Source organism: Eriocheir sinensis, chromosome 34, assembly GCF_024679095.1.
Source record: "Eriocheir sinensis breed Jianghai 21 chromosome 34, ASM2467909v1, whole genome shotgun sequence".
Lineage (NCBI taxonomy): Eukaryota > Metazoa > Arthropoda > Malacostraca > Decapoda > Varunidae > Eriocheir > Eriocheir sinensis.
Window position 1 is genome coordinate 3,941,462 of NC_066542.1, and position 21,007 is coordinate 3,962,468.

The window sequence follows — 21,007 nt, forward strand, 5'->3', positions numbered from 1 at the left end:
CTCTTAATAAATGTATCTGATGGCGAGTAGAAAGCCTGATCACTATGAAGAATTTTACAGATAGAGGAAGCCCCTTGAAGGAGAAGTAGTGTTTGATGTTCATGTAGAAGCTAAGAAATTTGAAAAAACTATGCAGGAAATCACTGAATATAAGCTTCTGGTGCCAAGTCAAAAGCCTGATCACTATGGAGAATTTTACAGATACCAGATATTACAGATAGAGAAAGTCCCTTGAAGGAGTAGTATAGTGTTTGATGTTCATGTAGAAGCAAAGAAATTTGAGAAAACTATACAGGAAGTCACTGAATATATGCTTCTGGTGCCAAGTCAAAAGCCTGATCACTATGGAGAATTTTACAGACAGAGAAAGTCCCTTGAAGGAGTAGTATAGTGTTTGATGTTCATGTAGAAGCAAAGAAATTTGAGAAAACTATACAGGAAGTCACTGAATATAAGCTTCTGGTGCCAAGTTGAAAGCCTGATCACTATGGAGAGTTTTACAGATACCAGATATTACAGATAGAGAAAGTCCCTTGAAGGAGTAGTAAAGTGTTTGATGTTCATGTAGAAGCTAAGAAATTTGAGAAAACTATACAGGAAGTCACTGAATATATGCTTCTGGTGCCAAGTCCAACCCTGACCAGCATGGAGGAAATACAGTTAGGTTTAGCAGCATACAAAGACACTGTGCTGGACTATGACACTGGGCCCATGGCACTCCTTAGCTTGGGCAGTGCCACTTATAAACCCGGACTCCTATGGCACCAATGAGCTGGCACGCACTACTTTACACCCCCCCTTGGCTTGGCGTTAGAAGCAAGGTCAAGTTAGGTTAAAGGTCAAGGAAAGGTGGGATACAGGTGGAATTGGGGGCATCTGATCACGTATGCATTGAACCCTATTTGTCATTCAGATCCCATTATGTATGAACCTGTTGATGCTGTACTGTCAGTGGTGTGGTGAGCAAGTGCTGGGGTGGTGGAATCTGAACCTCCTCGCCCTCACAGTGTACGAAAATGACTACTGTACGTTTTGTAATGAAAATATCGACCTGCCTAACCGTGTGTGATGTCAGAGAGTTCGTCAGTCACTATGTTAACTTAGATCATTTGTATTGGTTGGTGTGTTTGTGATTAGAGACAGATACAGGTGAGAGTGAAACAGAGAAGGTTGCAATGCTTCGGACATGTTAAGAAGAGAGACACAGAGAGAGAGGGTGGAAGGAGAACATGGAGAGGAACAGTGACTCAAGATCATTTGTGTTGGTTAGTGTGTTCATATTGGAGAGAGATAACAGTGAGACAGAGAAGGCTGCAATGGTTTGAGTATGTGAGAAGAGACAGAGAGAGAGGGCAGAAGGAGAACATGGAGAGGAACAGTGACTCAAGACTTGGAAGTGTTAGAAATAGGGAAAAAATTAGCACTGTACCCACTGAGCAAGATGGAGGAGGGGAAGTGCAAGTTCGACCTCAAGAATGGAACAAGATGAACTAGAAATGAAGAAGAAGAGGAAGGAAGGAGCCAGGATTTGGGAAGATGATAATTAGTTTCTTAGTAAAAAATTAATACTCTGGAACTAATTATGAACATAGTAACGAATATAAATGATCTAAATATAAGAATGACTGACGAATTTTCCGGAATTACGCGTGGCACCCAATCTGTCCATCCCGGGCACTTCAAATCCGGTGTGTGTTGTGTGTTTAAAAAAGTCGAAAAATCTTTGCTAGACGTAACTTTGACTGAGCTGCCCTCCTGAATGAAGCCTGAACCAATATACGCCACAAGAAAATGAAGGAGAGGAGGAATAGAAGGAACAGAAAAGGAAGAAGGGATAGGAAAGGAAGAAGGAATAGAAAAGGAAGAAGGAATAGAAAAGATGGATAATGAAGAAGTTAAGTAAGTAGAAGGAAGTTGAAATAGAGGAACAGAAAGGAAAAATGAAGCAAAAATGAAGAGCTATAAAGGAAAAATAACAGGAATAGAAAAAAAAAGATAATGCAAAAGTAAATTAAGCAGAAAAAAAGTGAAAATTAAGGAACGGAAAATAAGAATTAGGGTAGAAATAAAGAAATCAAAAGGAAAAATGAAGGAGATAGAGAAATAGAAAAGACAGAGCGACATTGCAGAAAAATTAGTTACCTGAGGAAGTGTCAAAACCTGAACGGACTCTGAGCAACAGCGACGAACTTGACTAACTAACTAACACTCGAAAACAAAGAACAAAGAAATACATGAATAAATAAAACTAACTCAAACCTAACGACCATACAAAAAGAAGGGAAAAATTAGAAAAAAATACAGATGCAGTGAAGACAGACGAAGAACTTGCTACTGAGAGAGAGAGACTTAGAGGAAAAAGAATGAGAAAGAAAGAAAAAAGGGTAAATTGAAGGAGATGAACTAGCAAGCAGAAATTTTGGAGCAATAAAAAGGAAAAGACATCTAACTAAAAGAGGAAGGAGATTTGTAATTCCAGGGAGGAGCAGATGAAGTCAAGAGGCGCGAGAGGTACACTTGAGCAGGCCGGGTCGCCTACGAGGGTGACGGCGAAGGGTCCAGGCCCAGCGCTAGCATGACGAAGCTGTAGATGTCGGTGTGCTCCTCGATCTGAAAGGAAAAATAATGATTCGGTATTGGAGTCGTGAATCTCCTATCACTATACATATATATACTACATTTCTTTCCTTATGTTAAACTGAGTATTAAGCCCTTGACTGTGGATTTCCTACAAGAAGACATCACCAAGCTACAGGAGTGGAGCAAAAAGTGGCTGCTACAATTCAATGAAGAAAAATGTAGTCATGCACTTTAGGAGGGTATATCCATCACACCAATACCACATGGGAAACACTCCACTATCCACCACAGAGGCAGAGAAAGACCTGGGAGTGTATGTTACCAGGCTACCAGTGAAGGGATATCCAGCATACCAATACCACATGGGAAACACTCCACTATCCACCACAGAGGCAGAGAAAGACCTGGGAGTGTATGTTACCAGGCTACCAGTGAAGGGATATCCAGCATACCAATAACACATGGGAAACACTCCACTATCCACCACAGAGGCAGAGAAAGACCTGGGAATGTATGTTACCAAGCTACCAGTGAAGGGATATCCAGCACACCAATATAGGGAAACACTCCACTATCCACCAGAAGAGAAAGACCTGGGAGTGTATGTTACCAGGCTACCAGTGAAGGGATATCCAGCATACCAATACCACATGGGAAACACTCCACTATCCACCACAGAGGCAGAGAAAGACCTGGGAGTGTATGTTACCAGGCTACCAGTGAAGGGATATCCAGCATACCAATACCACATGGGAAACACTCCACTATCCACCACAGAGGCAGAGAAAGACCTGGGAGTGTATGTTACCAGGCTACCAGTGAAGGGATATCCAGCATACCAATACCACATGGGAAACACTCCACTATCCACCACAGAGGCAGAGAAAGACCTGGGAGTGTATGTTACCAGGCTACCAGTGAAGGGATATCCACCATACCAATACCACATGGGAAACACTCCACTATCCACCACAGAGGCAGAGAAAGACCTGGGAGTGTATGTTACCAAGCTACCAGTGAAGGGATAGCCAGCATACCAATACCACATGGGAAACACTCCACTATTCACCACAGAGGCAGAGAAAGACCTGGGAGTGTATGTTACCAGGCTACCAGTGAAGGGATATCCAGCACACCAATACCACATGGGAAACACTCCACTATCCACCACAGAGGCAGAGAAAGACCTGGGAGTGTACATTACCAGGCTGCCAGTGAAGGCCAAATCCATGCCAATCGCAGCGGACGGGTTAAGGATATGACCCTAAGCCCTAAGCCCCTAACACTCACCACTTTCTTGGTCGGCTTGCCCCCTCCGTGTCCCGCTTTGGTCTCGATGCGAATGAGGAGCGGATTTTTCTGGGACGGCAGGTGACCAACGCGGTGCTGCAGCTCGGAGATGAACTTGAAGGAGTGTAGCGGAACCACCCTGTCGTCATGGTCCGCCGTGAGCAGGAGTGTCGCCGGGTACTGGGAGGGAGAAAGAGGAAATAATAATACAGTCGTGGGGTACTGGGTAGAAATGAGACAGAGGGGAGATAAAAACAGGGTAGGGGCTGGAATAGACAAAGTTTCGTTTAGTCGCCGCAACATCTGTGGCCATATGCCGGTGGAATAGACAAAGGGGAAATGTAGATGATGGACAAATAACAAAAAAGAAAAGAAGGAATAGAAACAAGACAAATAGAGAAAGAAAATGGGAAAAATGGTGGCCGAGGAAGACTCACCTGTACGCCATTGGAAGGAACCTGTATGTTGTGAAGCGGAGAGTACTTGTAGATGTTGTCAAAGTTCTCCTTCTCGTCCGGGTTGCCGTAGTCGGAGCACCAGGCGTACCCGATGGTGAACTTGTGGTAGCGGAGCATGTCCATCACTCTGTCGGGGGAGGAAGGAATCAACGTCATCATCAGTCCCGAAATTGACCTCTCTTTTGGCTACTCTTTACTTTTATCTTGTATGGGAGCGGCGAGTAGCGGGATCTTTTTTTATTTTGTACTCTTTTTATTGCCCTTGAGCCGTGTCCTCTGATGAAAAAAAATATATATTGTTGTTTTGACTACATGCTGACAATTGCTGACTTCTTTCTTAATACCTGCTGACTTTTTATGACTAACTGCTGACTACCTAGTGACTCCATATCATCATCATCATCATTGTTATTATTATTATTGTTGTTGTTGTTGTTTTCTCTTTCATGTTAGATTTTCTCGTGGTCTCTTATTAGGTCAGATTTCTTTTTTATCTTCATCTTCCTTCTTGATTTCTTTCTTATGAGGTTAGACGGTCAATGATATAAACTTTCAACCAATCAATATATAGGGATTCAAATCCTCAACCAATCAATAGACCACAGACACCTTCAACCAATCAACAGGGAATATAAGCTTTCAACCAATCAATAAGGGACATAAACAACCAATCAATATAGACTCAAATCCTCAACCAATCAATAGAGAATATAAGCTTTCAACAATCAAAGGAACATAACCAATCATCAATAAGGGACTCAACTCAACCAATCAATAGACCACAGACACTTTCAACCAATCAATAAGGAACATAACCAATCAATATATGGGGACTCAAATCCTCAACCAATCAATAGACCACAGACACCTTCAACCAATCAACAGGGAATATAAGCTTTCAACCAATCAACAAGGAACATAACCAATCAATATAGGGACTCAAATCCTCAACCAATCAATAGACCACAGACACCTTCAACCAATCAACAGGGAATATAAGCTTTCAACCAATCAATAAGGGAAACAACTTGGCCTGTATCAACTTAACAACCATAATTCTTTCCCCCTATAAATGCCATGTAACTTATCCTCACCCGACTTGCGCGATGGCCGCCCCGAACAGGTCCGGCCGCTGGTTCATGGCGGCCCCCACTAGCAGCCCACCATTGGAGCCGCCCTGGATGATGATGCGCGGCGGTTTGGTCAGCCCCTCGCGGATCACAAACTCGGCCGCCGCATGGAAGTCGTCAAACACGTTCTGCTTGTTGAGGAGACGCCCGGAGTTGTGCCAAGCCTCGCCATACTCCCTGAAGGACAGTATTAGTGCAGGAGACGAGGGTTTGGAGTAACAAGGGAAAAATAATAATAATAATAATAAGTAGAGGAAGTACAACAATGATAACAACAAGAGGAAAAAGAGGAGCAAGAATAATAATAGGTACAAGAAGAAGAAGTAAAAAATCAGGGTAGGTATAAGAGATTGGGATTAGAGGGGAATTAAGGGAAAGGAAGGATATTAAACTAGTAGAAAAAGAAGGAGGAGAAGAAGTAGACAAAGAATACTGCTATATTGAAGCCCTTGAAAGATTGACTCACAAGATACAGTCATGGAAAGTGTAACTCACCCTCCTCCTCTGATGTTAGGTACCGCCACTATGCCTTTGAACAGCTGCAGGAAGACGACTCTGGAGATGCTGAAAGAAGGCTGGATGCTAATGTTGAAGCCCCCGTAGCCATAGAGAAGGGTTGGGGCGTCTCCGGTGTTGGGTAAGTCCTTCCCGTGCACCAGGAACATGGGGACTTTGGTGCCGTCCTTGCTGGGGTAGAAGACCTGCCGTGTCTCGAACTCTGAAGGGTCGAAGCCGTCGATTTTGATCTCCCTGAACACCTGTTAGGGAAAGAAAGGAGAGAGTGAGTGTGGGATCTGAGTGGTGAGTCCGAGTCAGCAAGATGGAAAGGAGGAGGAGGAGGAGGAGAGGAGGGAAAATCTGGAAGAGGAGGAAAAAGAGGAGGAGGAGAAGGAGATAGATTAGGAGTAAGTGAACGAGGAGAAAGAGGAAAAGAAACAAGAAGATGAAGAAGACCAGTCACAGTAGAAGGAGGAGGAAAATGAGGGGGAGAAGATGGAGATAGATAGATTAGGAGTAGGTATAGGAGGAAGAGGAGAAACACACACACACACACCACTCCTCACTTTGGGTTTGAGGGGTTTCTGGGTGAGGTCAAGGTGGTAGATGATGCCCGGGGAGAGGAAGGACGTGAACTGGTAGAACATCTCAGAGTGGTGACGCTTCCCGGAATAGTTGCTGATCGTGCCCATGTCCAGGGGAAGGCGCACCAGCAGCTCCCCGGTGACGAGGCTGTGTAGCTGAAGCACACTCTGGAGGGGGAAGGGGCGGATGTTACTTGAGGATGTATTTATTTAAGGAAGAATAGCAGCGCACCACCACCACCACCACCACCAATAACCAATAACCAATAACAACCATACTCTAGTGTCTCCTAAGGCAACGTGAAGAAAGAACTTTACCAGACAATCCTGAATACCCAAGAGCCTGGTTTCAAATGCATGCTTCTACATAGGAAGTACCAAAGATCTTATGCTATTCAATCTTCACACCACCACCAGAACAATAACAACCGTACTCTAGTGTCTCCTAAAGCAACGTGAAGAAAGAACTTTACCAGACAACCCTGAATACCCAAGAGCCTGGTTTCAAATGCATGCTTCTACATAGGAAGTACCAAAGATCTTATACTATTCAATTTTCACACCACCACCCGAACAATAACAACCATACTCTAGCGTCTCCTAAAGCAATGTGAAGAAAGAACTTTACCAGATAACCCTGAATACCCAAGAGCCTGGTTTCAAATGCATGCTTCTACATAGGAAGTACCAAAGATCTTATGCTATTCAATCTTCACACCACCACCAGAACAATAACAACCGTACTCTAGTGTCTCCTAAAGCAACGTGAAGAAAGAACTTTACCAGACAACCCTGAATACCCAAGAGCCTCGTTTCAAATGCATGCTTCTACATAGGAAGTACCAAAGATCTTATGCTATCCGATTTTCACACTGCTGTTCATAGATGTAAGAGATAGATAAGGTGGATAAATTTTACTTGGTGTGACGTGAGTGTCTCGTCTGGAAATGAGGCGACAACCCTGAGTGTGTGTAGTGTGTGGCACCTGTGGCACTGGGCACAAGGGTGGTGTTGGCACTGTGCTGTGTGGCTGTGTGGCTGCTGCGTGGACGGTGGTGATGTGAAGAACAGTTAAGTGTAGGTCAGTTTAAGATAGTTCAGTGTAGGAAGAATGTATAGGTTTAAATATTTCTTTCTACAGTTTCCTTTTAAAATAGTTGGGCTTTTGAAGGAACACATCCCCTTAAAAAAACATGTCAATATCAAATAATGAGCACTACCAATACTTCTACTACAATTACCAATACTACTTCTACTACAACAAATGTTAATAATAAAAATAAAACATTAAAGCAACACAATTCAGGTGTTTTTTTTATACTAGAAAAAGAAACTGATACTGATACTGTCCCAATCCGCCCCCCTTCCTACCTTGACGTCTGAAATGTGGCAGATGACAGACCAAGGGAGAGGGTGAGGTTAAGGGAGAGAGAGAGGGAGAGAACGAGTGAAAATGAGACACAGACAGACAGACAGTACACTAGCTACACCAATTACCATTTAACTTTCCCTTCCCTTCCCTCACCTGTCATTAACCTTTACACACCTGCCTCCTTACAGCTGACAAGGGAAAGTTGAGAAAAAATCAAGTTGTTAGGTACCTGAAAATGATGGGGTACTGTCCTAATCCACCCTCCTTCCATCCCTTCCCCTCCTCCCCTCACCTGTCATTAACCCTCACATACCTTCCTCCTTACAGCTGACAAGGGAAAGTTGAGAAAAAAATAGTTGTTACCTGAAAATGATGGGGTACTGTCCTAATCTGCCCTCCTTCCTTCCCTTCCCCTCCTCCCCTCACCTGTCATTAACCCTCACACACCTGCCTCCTTACAGCTGACGAGGGAAAGTTGAGAAAAAATCAAATTGTTAGGTACCTGAAAATGATGGGGTACTGTCCTAATCCACCCTCCTTCCTTCCCTTCCCCTCCTCCCCTCACCTGTCATTAACCCTCACACACCTGTTTCATTACACCTGACAAGGGAAAGTTGAGAAAAAAATAGTTGTTACCTGAAAATGATGGGGTACTGTCCTAATCTGCCTTCCTTCCCTTCTCCTCCTCCCCTCACCTGTCATTAACCCTCACACATCTTCCTCCTTACAGCTGACGAGGGAAAGTTGAGAAAAAATAAAGTTGTTGGGTACCTGAAAATGATGGGGTACTGTCCTAATCCGCCCTCCTTCCTACCTTGACGTCCGATATGTAGCAGATGACCAGCTTGTCCTGATGCACACACGCCGCCCAATCCAGCACGTCCCTCTCATGCTCCGGGACGAGGGTGACCCAGTGCTCGGGTGCAGGTGAGGCTAGGTCAATCTTCACCAGCCTGTAGTTTGGGGCGCCTTTGTTGGTGCGGAAGACACAGACTGACCCGTCATTGGTGATGTACTGTGGTGGTGGTGGTGGGGAGGGGAAGAGAGAAAAGGGACCAGGTTATTTATGAACATTGACAGTGGATTAAAATGTCATATGGTTATTTTCTTGAGGCAAAAATGAAAGGAATTTAAATGAAGTCAAAGGAATGAAAGGGAAAAAAGAGGATGCATTATTTATGAAAAGGGAGAAGGCACGTTATTTATGAGCATTCACAAGAGGATTAAAATGTCACATAATTATTTCCTTCAAGTAATAATGAATGGAATTTTAATTATAAGTCAGAGAAATCAATTATCATAACCAGAAGGGAAAAAGAAAAAGGATACGTTATTTATGAACTCTTACAGTGGATTCAAATACCACATGGTTATATTTCTCAAGCAATAATGAATGGAGTTACAATTATAGATCAAAGAAAACATTTAAAATAGCCAGAAAATTCCTATATGTGCCATTGATGAAATACTACACATACTAATCAGTGTATTCTAACAACCTACGTGAATATAAATGCCACAGACTTATTTCTTTGCAGTGATGAAAAGTGGAATTATGAGAAAGTCAGAATTATCGTATCCAGAAAATTCCTACAAGTGCCGTCAATAAATTAAAATCCTACACACATACTAATAAGTGTATTCTAACAACCTAAGTGGATTCAAATGCCACATAATCACTTCCTTACGGTGATGACAAGTGGAATTATGAGAAAGTCAGAATTATCGTATCCAGAAAATTCCTACAAGTGCCGTCCATGAAATAAAATACTATAAATATACTTAATGAGTGTATTCTAATGACCTTATAACCTGAACAATGATATATATACAGACAGACATTTATTTACTCTACAATGATTGGTGTATATCAGTGAGTGCTTTTCCCTCCTACAAGTGGGAAAAAAAACATTGATGGTGAACTAATCTAATCTATATATACACACACACACACACACACACACACACACACACGCACACGCACAAACCGAGGAGGCCGTTAAGGAGTAAAGAGCTTGCAATTATATATATTGTTCTCATTTTCAGTGTAATTAATCAGAAAGGAAGTATTCAGGAGAGAGAGAGAGAGAGAGAGAGAGAGAGAGAGAGAGAGAGAGAGAGAGAGAGCAACACTACCCAGGTAACTCCCTAACCTGGTAATCGGCCTCAAACTTGTCGACAACGCAGGTGAGGGTGAGAGGGAGGTGTGGGGGGTCGGGGGGGCAGTGGTGGGGGAGCGGGGCGAAATAGAGGAGGTTGTCGCGGCAGCCCTCGCGGGGGAGCACCAACAGGTAGCCCCCGCACTCACTCACCCGACAGCCACTGAAACGGGTGAGGGGGTGACGGATGAGGTGGTGGTGGTGGCGGTGTGTAAGGAAGACAGACGGAGATAGACAGAGATAGATAGAAAGAGAGAGAGGCCAATAGATGGAAAGAGACCTGATAGAGAGATAGACAGAAAGACAGAGCAAGAGAGGAAAGGAAGATAGAGATAGACAGACAGATAGATAGAGAGAAAGAGAGGGAGATCAATAGACAGATAGGAGGATATGGATGGAAAGATATGTACAGAGAGAGAGAGAGAGAGAGAGAGAGAGAGAGAGAGAGAGAAAGTTAAAAAAAAAGAAAATAAATGAAAAGAAAGTAGAATGAAATAAGAAAGAATTAAAGGAAGGAAGGAAATACATGAGAGAAGAATAAAGTTGAGCATAGAAGTAAATGAATAAATGAGGAGAGAGAAAGAAAGGAAGGAAGGAAAATAAAGAAAAATATAACAAAAATAAACTGTATGTATAAATAAAATAAATGTTCATAAATGTTCTAACTGTCTAAAGGTTCTAAAGAAAATGATTTTATTGAAGTATTATTACAACATTGAGATTTTTACTGCCACCACCACCACCACCACCATCACCACATGCACCACCAAGCCATAACCAAGAAAGCAGGTCAGGTCAGGTCAGGTCATGTCAGGTTTGAGGGACGCAATACCCCGAGAATCTATTACCAAGAACGATTTCCACAACAAAGGCAATGGAGGTCAGGTCAGGTCAGGTTTGAGGGACACAATACCCCGAGAATCTATTACCAAGAACGATTTCCACAACAAAGGCAATGGAGGTCGGGTCAGGTCAGGTCAGGTTTGAGGGACACAATACCCTGAGAATCTATTATCAAAAATGATTTCAACAACAACAACGAGAATGGAGGTCAGGTCATGTCATGTCATGTTTGAGGGACACCATACTCTGAGAACCTATTTTCAGGAACGACTTTCACAACAACAATGACAACAATAAGAGGAAGAAAAAATATAGGAAGAGGAAGAGATGGAAGACTCCCCTCTCAGTCACTCAGGGCCTCAAGTTAGCCAAAGAGAATGGGTTAAATCCATCCTTTGCAAAACCCTGTTGATGACGTGAATCGTATTTTGCGCTAGGACTTTTTAGCTTCATCGTATTAGGGTGTGTTGGACCTCTGTCAAGTCCCTGCCAAACCTCCCTTACTGGACTTAATAGATCGATGGCAAGGGGTAACTATATGGTGTGTCTGGCCTCTGTTAAGTCCCTGCCAAACCTTCCTTACTGGACTTTTCAGCTTGATCATAAGAGATAACTGCTTGAGTGTGTGTCTGGCCTCTGTTAAGTCCCTACCAAACCTACCTTACTGGACTTCTTAGCTTGACCGTAAGAGATAACCATATGTGTGTGTTAGGCCTCTGTCAAGTCTCTGCCGAACCTCCCTTCCTTAGTATCAGAATGCCTCAGCCCATTTAGCATCATGCACATTCTCACACACTGCCATTCAGCACATCACACTCCCTGAAGCACCTAAGAGAAGCACTAATAACATACTCTTGGACATCATACGGCACTGAATCTCACTAACACACTCTCTAGACTCGCTGAAGCCGACCACACAACAGAGCAAACACCCAGGCTAGCTCTATCAATACCCAGCAGCTTCCCTTCTCCCTCCCAGCCACCCGAACTGACCTCATAGTCTGCCTCAAAATTGTCAATGATGCACGAGAGCTCAATTTTCCCGGTGATTTGAGGTGGAATGGGTGCGTGGTAGAGGAGGTTGTCGCGGCAATCCTGCTGTGGCGAGACTATCAGGTGTCCCCCGCAGTCTGTCACCTCTGCACCTCTAGCAAGGGATGTGGAAGGGAGGGAAGCAGGCATGAGAGAGGGGTGACTCTTAGGGATTAGAGTTACAGAGGGGGATGCTGGTTAAGAACTCTGGTCATTCTTAAACATATTGGATTCCTATAATGACAGTTTTCTAAGGCACAGAGAAGATTAGCTGGGTTTCATGAGTCAGGTTTCCCGTTCAAAGTGCAGAAGTCGCAGGCATGAGTGAGGGGTGCCTCTTAGGGGTTATAGTTACAGAGGGGGATGCTGGTTAAAGGCTCCGGTTCGTAAACTCGTATATTCGTATCTGTCTCTCCCTTCATAAGCCACTACCTTAGACGTCTGTTCTGATAATATGACCTAACTGACTCCTGCCTACCCTGACTGCCTACCCGAACTACAGGTTGAGAATCATTTATCCGAAATTCCAAAATCCGAAAACCTCCAAACTCCGGAAGCTTTTTGAATACCGCGTTGTGTTGGTTTGTTGTGAGCAGTCGTCACAGTAACACCTTCGCTCGTTACTCATTGTGATTACCGCGTGTTATGTGCTCTGTGGTGTAGAGATATTGTGGGAAATGTCAGAAGGGCTTGCAGATTCCGAAAACTGAAAAAATCCAAAATTCGCAACACGTTCGGTCCCAGGAATTTCGGATAAGGGATTCTCAACCTGTATTAGTAATTCTCTTTATATTGTTGATGTTGTTGGTGGTGGTGGTGATGGTGGTGGCTGTGTGAAAAATGGTGTTAAATTAAAACTAAGAAAATTAATTGTAACAGTAGTGGCAATAATAATAATAATAATAATAATAATAATAATAATAATAATAATAATAATAATAATGATAATAATAAAACTGCAGTGGTTGACTTAAAGTTCTGTAATATATGTTTGATTAGTAATAAATTAATAATAATGTGAAAAAAAAATAAGTAATTATAGGCATGCTGAGACTAGTGAATGGATATACAGTACACACACACACACACACACACACACAGGGCCAGGGATGAGGCATAACAACATCACAAATCTTAAGTGTCACAATGAAACATGCAATGAGTGTGTCCAGCCATGATCCAAAGTTCCAACACTCCCTCCCTTGGCTTAACCAGGTAGCAGCGACGGGCCAAATTTGTGGCTTTACCGTGTCCCAGCGACAGGCCAAATTTGTGGCTTTACCGTGTACCAGCGACGGGCCAATTTTTTGTCATGATATAAACCCCCCAAAGTAGATGATGCATAAACTGATCACAAATTCATTGATATATATTATGAAATGGCTTGTGTGGATCATGATTTTTTCTCATTTTTCTCGCTTAGAGGTCCCCGCAGCTACCAGGTTAAAGTTGACCTTCAAAAGTGTGGAATGATCTTGTATGAGCCTCCCAGCTTTGGAGTCTAACATCATTCCTGAATCATATAACTTCAGCTGTTTCCTTCACTTGAAAAAAATAAAAAAATAAATAAAAAATCATGATACCTCTATACGTAATTGACTTACAAATAAATTTTCACCTCTATAAAGAAATAAACTAGAGCCAAGAGGGTGTGTCAAAACTCTGGGTCATGGCTTCACGAGAGACTGGCGTGAGGTGCAACAGAGACAGAGAGACAGAGTGGATACCCTCGTGCAGATCTCGGCGCTTGGAAACTCGGTGTGGGCGCTTGGCGAGGAAGAGGAGTAGGAAGAGGAGAAGATTGAGGGGATCGGGGGCCTTCTCCTACGAGCACTCTGCAGGCCATGGCATAAGCACCCAGTGACTTTGATGGGGCCAGTGTATGTAAAAACACTACTCTACTTATTGCATCATCACAGCACTAGTCTCATCACAGGTTAGTTGGGTATGGTGATAATTCCAGTATATTTCTCATTGCTATATTCAGGACTTGCAGACTTGTGGGAGGGGATTGGAGTAGTGAACAGCAGGATATAGGACAGAAAGGGAAAGGAGGAGGAGGAGGAAAAGAAGGAAGAGGAAGATTGAGAATGAAGATTAGGACACACAAGAGGAAATGATAGAAAGGAAAATGAGGAAAAGGAGATGATGATGATGACACAGAAGAGAATATGGAACAGAAAGGAAAAGGGGGATGAGAAGGAAAGAAGGAGAGGGAGGAAGATGGAGGGTGAAGATGAGGACATGAGGCAAAAAATAATGAAGAAAAAGAAGGAGGGGGAGGAGAACACAAGGAAGAAGATACAGAACACAGAAAAAGGAGAGGGAGAACACAGAGAAGAAGATAAAGAAGACAGAAAAAGAAGGGAAAGAAAGACCACATAAAAAACAAAGAGAGGAAAACCAAGAAAAAGAAGGAGAGGAAGACAAACGGTCAGGACAAGGACAGAGAGAGAAAGACGACAGGAACCACAAGCAGAGAGAGCCAAGCCGTGCCGCGCCAGACCGAGCCACAGGAAACCCCAACATACGCCACACAGCTTGCCGGATGCACAGGATATGATGGCGAGGAGGCTAAAGCGTCCCTCAATGTCCAGGCCAAAGAGGTGAGGCAGCAGCGCAATGAAGAGATGGTTGTGGCACCCAAGCTCCGTGGGACACACTAGCAGGAACTTGCCGCAGTCAGACACCCGAGCAGGACTGACCACGGAGGGCGCACAGGCAGGCATGCAAGCGTTGATGCGAGTGGACACATGCGCGCGCACACACACACACACACACACACACACACACACAGAGGCATATAGGCATACATACATACACACACACACAGGCATAGATTTGTACTGGTAATGTTAGTGATGGGAAACTGTTTTTAGAATGTTTGTTTTGGTTATTATGTGGATGGAGGAAGATGAGTGTGTGTGTGTGTGTGTGTGTGTGTGTGTGTGTGTGTGTGTGTGTGTGTGTGTATTAGTAGAAAGCATTATCTGAAGCAGCAGTTTCTAAGTTATTATATACACTCAGGTGGTTAGACTCTACCTATAATTCGACTTAGCATATCAAAACCAAATAAAATAGTGTCCCATGAAAATCTGTGTGGCTAGCAAGACTATACTGAAAAAATGGAGTTGTTGATAGCTGGAATTGGAAGCCATACACCTACACCATGATAGAGAGAGAACATGACCCCATCTTGCCCCTTACACAATGATATGACCCCAGTCTGACCCTTATGCTATTGATACATAACCCTATCGTGACCCAAACCCCCATGACATAAGCCAATCTTGACACTTACACTATGACAGGAGCACAGTTTGACCCTTACACCAATATATCATGACCCTAGACTGACCTGTATCACCTCCAGCACTACATATTGACCTCCACAATGCCCCATACCCCAAACATACCTTGACCTTAATTCCGATACACCCTAGTCCATCCAACATCACCTCCGGCACTATAAATGACCTCCCAGTCCACCATACATTGACCTCAAGCCTGCCCTACACAACATAACATATCCCTTAGCCTGACCTCCAGTCACATACACCCTGGTCAGTCTCATCCCCTTCCCAACTCCCCTGCACACCCCAATACATACATCCGCCACTTGGGGTGATCGGGGAACTCCACCACCAGCACGTCCTCCTCCTGTTTTGTGCCGATGCGATGGTAAAACAGCTTCTGGTTCTCATTGCTCACTGTCTCTGTCCCATCCGCTGTGCCCTCATGGTCTATGTATCTCTGGGGGTGAAGGAAGGAGGGGGATAGTAAGGAAAGGTAGTGAAGAGAGATAATAGAGAGCGTCCTTACCAAACAAAATCCCAAACAGTTACTTTAGGTCTTGACTCAGATAATTCATATGTATGCTTCCTTACTAATGAGACTTTCTATACAACAAATTGAGGTCATTCTTTGTTGATTTACACTATAAGGTGCTGGCCATCATGTGTTTGAAGATACCCTAAACTTAACCTAACCTAACCTAACAAAACCCCAAACAGTTATTATAGGTCTTGACTCAGAAAATTCATATATGCTTCCTTGCTAATGAGACTTTCTATACAACAAAGTGAGGTCATTTTCTGTTGATTTACACTATAAGGGGCTGGCTATCCTGTGTCTGAAGATACCCTAAACTTAACCTAACCTAACCTAACAAAACCAAAAACAGTTACTATAGGTCTTGTCCAGCTCCCTCCCCGTTGATGACTCACCCCATAGAAGATTCCCTTGTGGTCGTGGGTCCAAGCCAGGCTGGAGAACTTGACCTTGTGTAGCACCTCAGGGTAGTCCTCCCCAGTGGAAACCTGTGTGGGAAACGGTCGCCTTAAAACACGACTTCCTCTAACTATAAAAATGGCAGGTCACTCATTTTACACAATACATTTCTTATATATTCTACAACTGATACATCCTACTACTTACATGTTCACACTGCATATACATCCTTTCCTCACCTTCTTGAAATGCACGGTGATCCAGTCTGAGCCGCTGGAGGACAGGCCGTAAGCATAGATCTCCCCATCCTCGCTGAAGGCTGAACCAGAGATAGCCACTGTGCCGTCTTCAGAGAGGGTGTTGGGGTCGAGGAACACACGTGGCTCGCCCTCCAGAGAGTCCTGCACATATATCACACTGGAAGGGAATGACACAGTGAGGTTATTGAAGGGACGGGTGTTTTAGGGTAGATATATTGTAAGGAAAGGACACAGTGAGGTTATTGAGTGATATATATATACAGTTGTCCCTCAAATAGTACAGTTTCGGTTTTATATGGATTGTCATAGAAGGTCTTTTAGGATTTTTAAATTTCCTGCTTGTCGGGAAATTTAAAAATCCTAAAAAATCTTCTTAGATAATCCACATAAATCCAAAACCGAACTATTGGAAACTGTACTATTTGAGGGACGACTGTGTAATTTAGGGAGACACACTGTACAAGAATGACATAGTGAGGTGATCGAGGGATTGATGTTTTAGGGTAGACAAGGCAGCCAGGGGGAAAAATAATGAATAAGTAGATAAATAGTGGAGAAACAGAATATAATGAAGAAGAAGGATGAGAAAGAAAATAATGGACAAGGAGAAGAGGGAGAAGAAGAGGAGGAAGATGAAAAAGGAAGATGAACAAGAAGAAAAAGGAGGAGATAATGCAGAAGACAGAAAAGATAATGAAGAAAAGAAAGAAGGAGGAGAAAGAAAAGAAAGAGAACAAGAAAAGAGAAAAAAGAAGGGAAAAAAGAAGAAAGGCAAAGCAGAAAAAACGACAGCTATTAAAAAAAAATAATAAAAAAATAAATAAAAAAATCACCCCCCCCCCCAGAAAGTTGAAGCAAAAAAAAAGATAGCAATTTCAACCCCCCCCCTCAATACACACGCACCTTTGATTCTGGAGGCCAGAGTTCATGAAAAAGAAGTAGCGGTCGCCTCGCCGGAAGGGGCAGGAGTACTTGGGGTAGTCCCAGAGCTTGGTGAGTCGCTCCTTGATGCTCTCCCTCATGCTGCAGCGCTCCAAGTACGGCACCGTCAGGGCGTTCTGGGCCTCGACAAACGCCCTTGCTTCCTCCGAGTCAGGGTCCTCCAGCCACCTATAGGGGTCTGGTACCTGGGGGGAGGGGGCCATGAGAGAGAGTGATAGTGGTGTGATGGGGTACTCAACTATTCCCTTCCCTTCCTCCCTCCATTTCTTTCCTTCCTCATTCCCCTCCTTCCCTCTCTGCCTATTTTCCTCCCTTCCCTCCCTCCCTTACTCCACTTTCTCCTCTCCTTCCTTCCCTCTTTTCCTTTACTTCTTCCCCCTCCTCCCTCCCTCCTTGCCTTCCTTCCCTTCCTCCTTCAGTTTCTCCCCTCCTACCCTCCCTCTCTCCCTTCCCTCCTCCTTCACTTCTTCCCCCTCTATCATTACCTCCCATTCATTCTCTCTCCCTTCCTTCCCCTTTCCTCCCCTCCTGAAAATGGCTATAGAGACTGAATAATAGAGGGGATAACTGGTGTGAAGGTGACTATAATGATGCCTAAGTAAGCTGAGATTACACACATTACAGCTGTGCATGGGCTCAATGCTTATCTCTGTCACATTACCTCTCATGTAACACACACACACACACCTTGATGCCATGCAGCTCCTCCACAGTGTCCCCGCGCCTCACACTCGGATACTCCATTGTCAGCTGCTTCTGGATGACGTGGCTGCTCTGTCTGTGGCCTCCAAGCTGTGGGGAGAGGTGATGAGTATGTCAGGTTGCAGCAGCACTGGGAACATGGTGACTGATACGGCAAACTTTTAACATAGTGACTGCTACGGCAAACTTTTAACATAGTGACTGCTACGGCAAACTTTTAACATAGTGACTGCTACGGCAAACTTTTAACATAGTGACTGCTACGGCAAACTTTTAACATAGTGACTGATATGGCAGCACTTGGAACATTGTGACAGATACAGCAAACTTGGTAGTATTTCAGCATTTGATAGATTGGCATGAAGGAATTGAAACCAGGGGAGAATTTGTGATAAGATTGCAGAATAAAAGAAAAAAGAAAGAGCAGAAAAGGATGAATATAGAAGTGTAGAAAACCAGGAAAAAACAAAGGAAAAATAATTAATCTACTACTGAAGAGGAAGGGAAAGAAGAGAGGAAGAAACAAAGAGAAATTCTACTTATCTGGTGACTCTTCTGACAGATTGCCGACTCTCCCACCCTTATAAAAACCAAGTGGAAAAAATACCCGAAAGAAGTGTTGTCTGCAGCCCATGCGTCAACATATTTATAAGGAGGTTTGACAACTTTGAGGGAGATGCACAAAGAAGAGGTGCCCTTATGAGTAGTTAGCACCCTGCCTCTTTACTATCACTGAGGTAAACACCCACATTATAAACTATACTTTTCAGACTCCATCATGATAAAATAAACTTTTCTTCAATAAATTTTCCTGTACGTCACACCAGTAAAAAGTTGGAATTTTGGGGGAATCATGGAATTCCAGCCAAATGCGACAACCTAGAAAGAAACGGATTTCACAGCACGGTGCGCCTTAAAACTTTCTATAAAATATCTTTCATGACTTCTTCTCAGTTTCAAAGTGCAGTTTCTGCTGACTTTTGTGTTATGGGGGGATCACCCGAAAAAACTTTTGCAGTTGAATGGAGTTGAGGGGTTAAGCTCAAACAGTCTTTTACTTTCCCATTTTCCTTTGTTTCATTGACTTCTAGCCGACAATTCATCTCTTATCATTGGTCTATTATTAATCTCTCATTATATTTATCAGAGGCAATAGGAATCATTTAAAATAGGTATAGTTGGAAATAGGACAGAGAAGGAGAAAGGGAAGGAAGGAGGGGAGAAAGTGAAGGAGGGAAGAAGGGAATAAGGAAGGAAGGAGAGGAGAAATTGAAGGAGTGAAGGAGGGAGGGAAGGAGGAAAGTATGTAGAGCGGGAGGAAGGGAAGGAAGGACAGGAGAAAGTCAAGGAGTGAATGAGGGAGGGAAGGAGGGGAGTGGGTAGAGAGGGAGGAGGGAAAGGAAGGAGAAATGGAGGGACGAAGGAAGGTATTTGTTTAGGACCCAAGATGTAGAAAAGGAATAGGAATTGAAAAGAACTTCTGAAGGAAATCTGAAACAAAGAGAAATTAAAATACAGGAGTTAAAATACAGGAAGAATTGAAATACAGGAGGGAGGGAAGAAGGAAAGGAAAGGGAGGAAAGAAGAGCAGGAGGAAGGGAAGGAAGGACAGGAGAAAGTCAAGGAGTGAATGAGGGAGGGAAGGAGGGGAGTGGGTAGAGAGGGAGGAAGGAAAGGAAGGAGAAACGGAGGGACAAAGGAAAGTATTTGTTTAGGACCCAAGATGTAGAAAAGGAATTAAAAAAAACTTCTGAAGGAAATCTGAAACAAAGAAAAATTAAAATACAGGAAGAATTAAAATATAGGAAGAATTAAAATACAGGAGGGAGTTAAAATACAGGAGAGAGGGAAGGAGGAAAGCAGATAGACAGGGAGGAAGGTAATAAGGAAGGAAGGTAATTGCTTAGGACCCGAGATACAGAAATGGAATAGGAATCAAAAAGAACTTCTATATTAAATCTGTAATAAAGAGAAATTAAAATACAGGAGTGAATTATTATTGATTTATTTTTCCTTTCCAATTATATAACTTTTTTTTTTCTTTTCCCTTTCCAATTATATAACTTTTCCTTTGGTATTTCTCTTTAACTATACTTATCGCTATATGGGAGCAAGAGCCAACGGGCTTTATTTTTTTACATCTTGTTTTTGTTGTGCTATAAAAGTATATTAATAAATTAATAAATAAATACTCTCTCCGGGCTGACTGACTGCTGACTCACGCTCCCACTTATCGACCTTATTTAGTGACCCCCAGGGTTATTTATGCTCACTAATGCAGTCCAGGGCGTGGTGCGTGTCCCTCGGCGGCAGTAGAAGATTATTGAAGGGAAAAGACGAACCGCCAGGCCACTAACAAGCATTAATAACTCGCCTCGACTTCTTCTTGACCGACCATAACAACGCCGCGGCTGATGATGACGATGATGGCGCTGGGACGTTGAGTTGAGTTGTCGGTCGGGAGTCTTGCTTTTATAACGGCACCCTGATGTAGCTTTTTCTGGGTCTGTGGTCTTTCTCGGTCTGGGTCTTTTGAGTTTCTAAATTTCTTGATTGATTGTTTATTGTTGTAGGTAAACAAGGGAGAAGGGAGGAACATGCCATCCCAACCTCCAGGCAGGACAAAATGTGATCTTTACGTCCCCTCTTCCTTTCTCTTTTTTGCCAAAATTTATATAGTACTGTCTCTACTGTCTCCATTCCTGTGTTTAAAAATTTAGCTCTTCCAATGGTGTCCTCTTCGTCCTGCTGGTATCGACGCTGCAGTGCGGGGATGCTGCTCCTCTCCACACATGATGCACGCCGTACTCTCGTTGTTAAATTGTTGTGCATTCATTCCTACCATTGTATCTTTTTAGTTTCATCAGGCATGGCGTAAGATATCGTGAGCCGTACGTAGGGCAGATTTTCTCCACAACACAAGGAGG

General features: G+C 43.3%; 1 protein-coding gene and 1 long non-coding RNA gene across 4 annotated transcripts; both read right to left on the reverse strand.

Moving 5' to 3' along the window:
• Positions 1–245: 245 nt before the first annotated feature.
• LOC127006922 (prolyl endopeptidase-like) lies at positions 246–20,521 on the reverse strand. Of its 2 annotated transcripts, none has more exons than XM_050877268.1 (14): positions 20,354–20,521; positions 18,066–18,170; positions 17,340–17,563; positions 16,416–16,593; positions 16,173–16,265; positions 15,557–15,699; positions 10,066–10,234; positions 8,727–8,927; positions 6,523–6,708; positions 5,954–6,216; positions 5,423–5,635; positions 4,308–4,455; positions 3,871–4,050; positions 246–2,610 (listed from the first exon to the last, which is right to left on the reverse strand). In XM_050877268.1, exons 1-14 carry the CDS (start codon positions 20,441–20,443, stop codon positions 2,536–2,538), a joined length of 2,268 nt encoding a protein of 755 aa, XP_050733225.1. In that variant the 5' UTR covers positions 20,444–20,521; the 3' UTR covers positions 246–2,535. The 2 variants fall into 2 exon arrangements, with proteins under 2 accessions (XP_050733225.1, XP_050733226.1); XM_050877269.1 differs by lacking the exon at positions 10,066–10,234 and adding an exon at positions 11,908–12,061.
• On the reverse strand, positions 2,808–3,784 carry LOC127006923 (uncharacterized). 2 transcript variants are annotated; one of them, XR_007759913.1, is made up of 3 exons: positions 3,669–3,784; positions 3,174–3,470; positions 2,808–2,984 (listed from the first exon to the last, which is right to left on the reverse strand). It is a non-coding gene; the product is annotated as an uncharacterized LOC127006923 (long non-coding RNA). The 2 variants fall into 2 exon arrangements; XR_007759914.1 differs by lacking the exon at positions 3,669–3,784 and adding an exon at positions 3,570–3,613.
• Positions 20,522–21,007: the final 486 nt, after the last annotated feature.